The sequence below is a fragment of the Sinocyclocheilus rhinocerous genome, unplaced genomic scaffold (assembly GCF_001515625.1).
Source record: "Sinocyclocheilus rhinocerous isolate Xijiao unplaced genomic scaffold, SAMN03320098_v1.1 scaffold167, whole genome shotgun sequence".
Classification (NCBI taxonomy): Eukaryota; Metazoa; Chordata; class Actinopteri; order Cypriniformes; family Cyprinidae; genus Sinocyclocheilus; species Sinocyclocheilus rhinocerous.
In genome coordinates, this window is record NW_015634008.1 from 475053 (window position 1) to 481982 (window position 6930).

Consider the following 6930-nt stretch of genomic DNA (forward strand, 5'->3'; position numbering starts at 1 on the left):
TTTAGTCTTTGCAACTTTACAGATCTTCTTTATGCACCAAGAGCTTGTAACACTCCAAAGACAAAGGAAAAATTGAAATCGCATCATATGACCCCTTTAATGTAGACCAGTGTTTTTTTTTTTGTTTTGTTTTTTACATTCCAGACCTTTCTTATCTATGGCACCCCCATCCTCCTATCCATGTCAGTAACCACTGTGGACATTGAGGGGGACACATCTTAACCCAAATCTAAATCAGTGATATTATAACCTAAACATGGTAACAGCCAGAGGCATAAACGCATTATTACCAAAAATAACATTATGCAATAGGTCGCATGGAAAGATATTTCATTTATAACTTCATTCATTTATTGTATTGAGATGGATGGGCCTTGAATGCTTTTATGAATTGTGAGCAATAATCATTCTCATTCATTAAATTTTCCAATTAAGTATGTGTGTGTAACTGTAAGCAATTTGTGCCAAATTTAAAAACTTATGTGCTTCAATGGTTAACACCAGAGTTTGTCAATGGTATCAGATGTTTGTAATTGAGTTTATTTCTTTCACTATTTTATTTTCCTGTCTTGTATGTAACAACACAAATTTGAGAAAATATGCAGAATATATATATTTTTTTTTTTAAATAAGAGAGAGATTTTTTTTTATTTTTTTTATTCAAATTGAGAATTCTTCTGTTACACACAGCAGAAAAAATACTGTAGGAAGTAAACTCAGAAAGGCAAAAAAATAAAAAATCTTCACCAAAAAAAGAAATAGCTTGTGAGAACCGCTAATATTTTAATTAAAATAATAAAAAAAATGCCTTTGTGTTCAGACAGTGGTTGTAACTCGAATTATAATTAGTTTAACAGGTGTTTCAAAAATGAAAAAAAAGTTTAGTCCTTTAGTCCTATTTGTCCTTCCTCAATGAATAATCCTGCCTTGGGACATACAGAGACAGATTTGATGTAAATCGGTGGGGAGTAAGGTTGCTGGGACATGAAATCGTCAGTAAAATGTGGCTAAGCCTTTTACGCTTTAAGTCTTTCATAGCATTTCTTAGAGGGCTGCCAGCTCCAATGACTGCCTGAGAAAGCAAAGTAAGCTCCAAAGGACTGTTTCGGAGAAGAAGAAGAAAAAAAGCACAGCTTCAGCTTTCTCAAAAGCCTTTCAAAGACTCTTGGGAATACTGGGTGACGTAAACACAAAACCCTCACATCTCTGTCACTGTTATGGTGGAAATGATGGAAATGCCGAAGCGAGAGTGAACTTTTCTCACTGACTACAGGCTACAAGTCAACAACAAGCGAGAGTGTCTCGATACGAAACAGCCTACTGGATTGCTGATAGGGCTGAAAGATTAATTGCATTTGCGATAATATCGCGATATGAAAAAACATGATTTTTCAATAGCAGAGACTGCGATTACACTCGGTCACGTGACACGTGTAAAGAGGTGTGTTCCACTTGAAGATCGATCGGTGTAACCGCTGACATCAAAGTACAGCGAGAGAAAGCATATGGAGACGTGCGCGCTCTCTTATAGCTCTGGCAGTACTTTGATGACACACCCATCGGTATAAGCAGCGCTGCTTCAAGTCGAGCGCGGGCCATCAGCAGAAAAAGAAAAGAAATAAAACAGTAAACAGCCAGCCAACGTAATTAGAATGGGAGATGGATCGGTTTGTGAAAGCGAAGAGAAAAGCCATAGATGAAGTCGCACAGACCCAGGCAGGTGCTGGTCATTCAAAAGCTAAATGCTGAAAATATGACTGAAGATCAGATCGGTGTATGACATCAAAGTACGGCGAGAGAAAGCATACGGAGACGTCCACGCTCTCTTATAGCTCTGGCAGTACTTTGATGACACACCCATCGGTCTAAGCAGCGCTGCTTCAAGTCGAGCGCGGGCCATCAGCAGAAAAAGAAAAGAAATAAAACAGTAAACAGCCAAAGGACGTAACTTAGAATGGGAGATGGATCGGTTTGTGAAAGCGAAGAGAAAAGCCATAGATGAAGTCGCATAGACCCAGGCAGGTGCTGGTCATTCAAATGCTAAATGCAGAAAATATGACAAGGCATATCTTGCTCTCGGCTTCACTCACCGTGTCTATACCGGACGCTACAGTTGTCGCGCCGCAACAGCTCTACACTGGACGCGACAAAGCGACCGTTGCAAATCATTTTAACTTTGTGTCAGTACGTCATAAATAGAACAAGGCATCAGTTTAATGTCGGCTTTTGTCGTGCCGCGCCGCATCTAGTGTAGACAGTGTCACTGGTTATAATGGTTTCTACTGTATTTTGCCGCTCGCGTCCGGTGTAGACACTGTGTTTAATGTCGTTGGTGAGGAGGAAAGCCTGTGTGTGTCCTATGCCTTAGCGGACAGCATGAAGCCCACAAAAAATAAATAAATAACAGCGAGAGAATAATAATAATAACAGAGTTATTCTCTATGCTATTTTCAATGTTTCAAGTGATGCATGTGTTTTTTCCCTGTAGGTTTTTTTAATTAAGTAAGATTTTTTTTTTATAGGTTTAAAGGGGGGCACGATCAAAAAAGTTTGAGAACCACTGGTCTAAAGTTAACAGACAGTGTTTAGTGCAGTCCACATGTTTACATATGTTTATTACATTGACTTTGAATTGCTAAAGTAGTGTGGTAAAGCAACAGACTTGTTTTTATATTTCTGCAGTCTACTTTAGTTTGTGTGATTTGTTACTGACTTTCATATTAATGTTTACGCCAGGTTTATTTGTCAGTGCTTTATGTTGTCATAATTATTACATGCTTACAAGGTTGGAAGTTCAACAAATCAGTCAATATACTACTGTGATTGTAGTTGTTAAATAAAAATGTCATTCATATCAATTCATGCATCACCTAATTTCATCGTAACATATTCGTAGCAATTAGATTATTTTCCAAAATCGTTCAGCTCTAATTGCTGAGCACACATAAACCTTGTTCCTACAATATTCAGTCAACGGCCACTTGGATTTGTTTTTTCCATTTCAAATGTGCCAGCAGTTACAACTTTAAAATGTAATTCACCATTAATTAATGTTTATACAACAACAATAAACTGATTAATTCTATTTATGAGTAGCCATTCTATGAGGTAACTGATTAAACAACATAAATGTAGCAAAGAGCAAATCCCACAAGACTGTTTACAAAAAGCTAGTACAAATGTCTAATTTAAATATTTATAGACAAGATTTCAAAGTATTTTTCAGCATTTAGCTGAGCAAAATACAGTAAAAACAGAAATATTGTGAAATATTAAAAGGCACAATATGTAATTTTTTGCCACTAGAGGGCGCATATTCAAAACAAACAAACAAAGAAACAAAGGTGTAGTTTGATGACGCCGTGACTGAGTGTTGAATCATGAATAAAAAAATCTTACATATTGTGCCTTTAATACAATTTAAAATAATTTAGTATATTTTAAAATGTAAATTATTCTTTTGATGGCAAAGCAACAGTCATTTTCAACAGTCATTATTCTAGAAATCATTCTAAGTATATTGATTTGCTGCTCAAGAAATATTTCTTATTATCAATGTTGAAAACAGTTGCGCTGTTGTGGAAACTGGGGTAAAAGATTCTTTGATGAACAGAAAGTTTAAAAGAACAGCATTTATTCAAATAAAATAGAAATAATTTGTTACATTATAAATGACTTTACAGTCACTTTTGGTTAATTCAATTTAGGGCTGTGCAAAAAATCGAATGCGATTTTCATCGCCTGCGATTTTGAACGCGATTTTGTGTAACTTGTCTGTGATCTACGGCTCTGTGTAGTAAATGCCGCTCCATTCAATTTTTTTGCCCAGCCCTAATTCAATTAATAAAGTATGAATTTCTTTCATCGTCATCAACACCACCACCTTTTTAAAGTGTACTATTACAGGTTGTGGAAATTGCCATTTCATAACAGATTTACCATTAACAACTAATTACCACATTTACATTTAAGTTCTTGTAAGATATTTTTGACCTAATGCAACTTACAAGAAAGTGCATAATATACCCTCAAATATTTTGTTTATTAACACTTATGCAATTCAAGTCAAGCACTACGACTAAACCTCAAGAATCAACAAGAACGGTAATACAAGTGCAAACTGAGAGGTTATACTGCAGCGCACCACACATGAAGAATATCAATACAATAAGAGATGCAACACTCAAAATCAGTACAAAAGCAAAAGTTGACTGAGAATAAAGTTGCAAAGCTGTTATTTTTTTCTAACTGAAGTATAGTAAAAGTCTACTGTGAAATTCATTTCACCACAGATGCCATCATGCAGGCAAGGTAACAGTAATTAGCATTTAAACTCCAACCTAATGATTAACAAATTACTACTTATCTCGACTCTGAAACCACTGTATTTAAGGTCATTTTATACCTGAACAAAGACACTGTAACTTTGTTCTGCAAAGCCCACATTTAACTGAAATCTTCTCCACAGTCAAAAAAAATCACTGTTTAACTCTGGGGAGGAGCACACATAAACTGGTGATGTCATGGCTGTGAACAGCAACAAGCTGAAGTGGCATGATCCAAAATATGAACCAACATTACTAGTTCCCCCACACTCAAATCCACATCTACCTCTTGAAATCAAGAGCCCTTTCTGTGTAAATCACAGTGTTGAATGAGTCAGAGTCTAATGAAGCCTTTGGTTTCAACATGTCCTGACTTGATTCGCAAACAAGCAGCCAGAAACCAGGTGACTTAAAAAAAAAATTACAATTCCCAGAAAAGAGGATGACTCCCAGGATGAAGCAGTGAAGAAATCACTGACACCCACAATGCCTGATGCAAGATGCTTATTACTTCCAAAAAATTAGATATAACCCTTTCTTACATCTGAAACTCACAGCAACCTCTTGTTGCTCCACATCACCGTTCCTTCGGGAAGAACGGCACCATCATTTCACCATCTGTCATTTGCCTACTCATCTGTTTTACCTTCCTCAGCCTTTAATTACATAAAAACTATGACAGCGCATACAAGAATCTCACGTGGAATCCAAAAATGTGTGATTCGCGAAGCGAAGTGTTGCCAGGATCCTCAGCAGAAAGTAAGAAGCCATTTCAAGACCACCACTGCAGCAAATAAATCTGTGACACACGGCTCCAAACTGTAAACAAACGCCTTGTCACTATGGAGACACGCTGATCAAACATGTTTTTTTCCATACCTACTGTTCTCCCTGTGCTCTGCAAGCATCCCTCGTTGTTACGACGCAATTTCGATCCAAAGATTGCTGAGAAAATAATCGTTGTTAATCTGTGCCGTGCCGACTAGGATAAAGAGAGAAGGCAGAGCATTATAGGACGGTGTGGGAGCGAGCGCCGATTTACGCTCTTCGCTGGCACTGCCCAGGAGACCTGTGCACCAGAGAGCCAAGCAGCCTGCAGGGACTGGCACAGCTGATCCTCCCTGTCACCAGCTCTATCACGTGGCTTCATCATGGGGGGGTGACCAGTGTCATACCAGGAGATACCAAATCGGCAGTACAGGGGGATCCATCGATAACATTTAAAGAGCAGATGGCCGGTTATAAAATGATCACACTGAAAAAAATTAAATAAAAAATCGATCAACAGATCAGGGTAATAACTCTCTAGTCTACATAAGAGAGAGCTCTGGATATCTTGAAAAGGGGAAGTCAGTCATCTGATTCAGAAGATATACACACTGTGTACTGAAGACTGAAATAACACCGACAAAATAACCTGAACCACTCGAAACCGACTATCCAACATCTACAATCCAGTACAAACATGAGACACCACTGAAGATTCAAATCACACTTAAAGGGTATTTTCAAATAGATAAAACAACAATGCCACAAACAGAGAAACCCTGATTGCAGCAAAGCACTGAGTAACAGACTGAAGAAATAAAGATCAAAACCAGCTCAGACTGTCATCAATTAAGAGAATCTTTCCTCAAAAAACACAGTCGATGCTTGACCAGTGACTTGTTTTTGCTGGCACTGAATCATGAGAGAAAATACTTCAGCTAAATTCCTTGCATATAGTGTGAGTCATGTTTCCAACAACCTCATTTGGGCAACACTAATATCTTGAAGGATTGTGTAAAATATCACATGTGTAATGTGTGACCTATGCTGTGTGCTGATTCACCGCTGTTTATACACTGAGCACATGACAAAAAGACTCTCATTTACAATTTCCCCCAATGTTTTAGTATACACATACAGAAACAAAGTATTGAATAAGTTCCGGTCTATTACTATCAAAAATATCTTATTAAATATTCAAATGAATCTGCTTAGTCTAGTCATACTGGAGGTCTCTACATTTTGTAATAAATGTTTTTGCCATGTATAATAAGAAAATAAGGCTATGTCCACATTTACAAAATCAAAACATTCATATAAACATTCCATGTATGGTCTAAAATGCAAATTTCATCCTCTTTTGCTGCAGGAAAGCAATTGCGAGAGTACATTCTGTCATCTTATGAAGGTTGCACAAAAAGTAACATTCATCTTAAATAATCTTCAAGCAAATAGCAAGACATATATACAATATACATCACATGACTAAAGATGTGTCATCTTTTTCAAATGCTGGGCAGTGTTTCCCACAGGATTTTGTGAGACTGTTGTGGGTGGTCCTCGATTCCTCTAGGGGGGTCCGGGGGCATGCCCCCCACGTAAGAAAATTTTGTACATTTTAAAGTTAAATTCATAAATCTGGTGCACTTTGAGAGTTCAAAATTAAGAGCTCCAACACAGGTTCAGTGTGCAAAGTAAAAGAAAAAAGCTGGTGAATGTAATTTAAAGGAGACTCAACCCTCTTTTTAGTTGTGATATAGTGTCTCAGTCTCACTGGTGAATTTGGAAGCCAAACAAATTAGAATAAAACAATAATAATAATTTTATATTATTATTC

The 6930-nt window shown here is 37.1% G+C and overlaps 2 protein-coding genes across 2 annotated transcripts in view; both read right to left on the bottom strand.

Moving 5' to 3' along the window:
* The window catches only part of LOC107744871 (WD repeat and FYVE domain-containing protein 3-like), a 76498-nt gene extending 71095 nt beyond the window's left edge, over positions 1-5403 (bottom strand). The window contains 1 exon segment of the mRNA XM_016558689.1: positions 5205-5403. Within this exon segment, the coding sequence (XP_016414175.1) occupies positions 5205-5233 (29 nt within the window). The 5' untranslated portion in view covers positions 5234-5403.
* The window catches only part of LOC107744872 (probable isoprenylcysteine alpha-carbonyl methylesterase ICMEL2), an 8387-nt gene continuing 6699 nt past the window's right edge, over positions 5243-6930 (bottom strand). The window contains exon 8 of the mRNA XM_016558690.1: positions 5243-5394. Within this exon, the coding sequence (XP_016414176.1) occupies positions 5243-5394 (152 nt within the window). The remainder of the gene's footprint in view (positions 5395-6930) is intronic.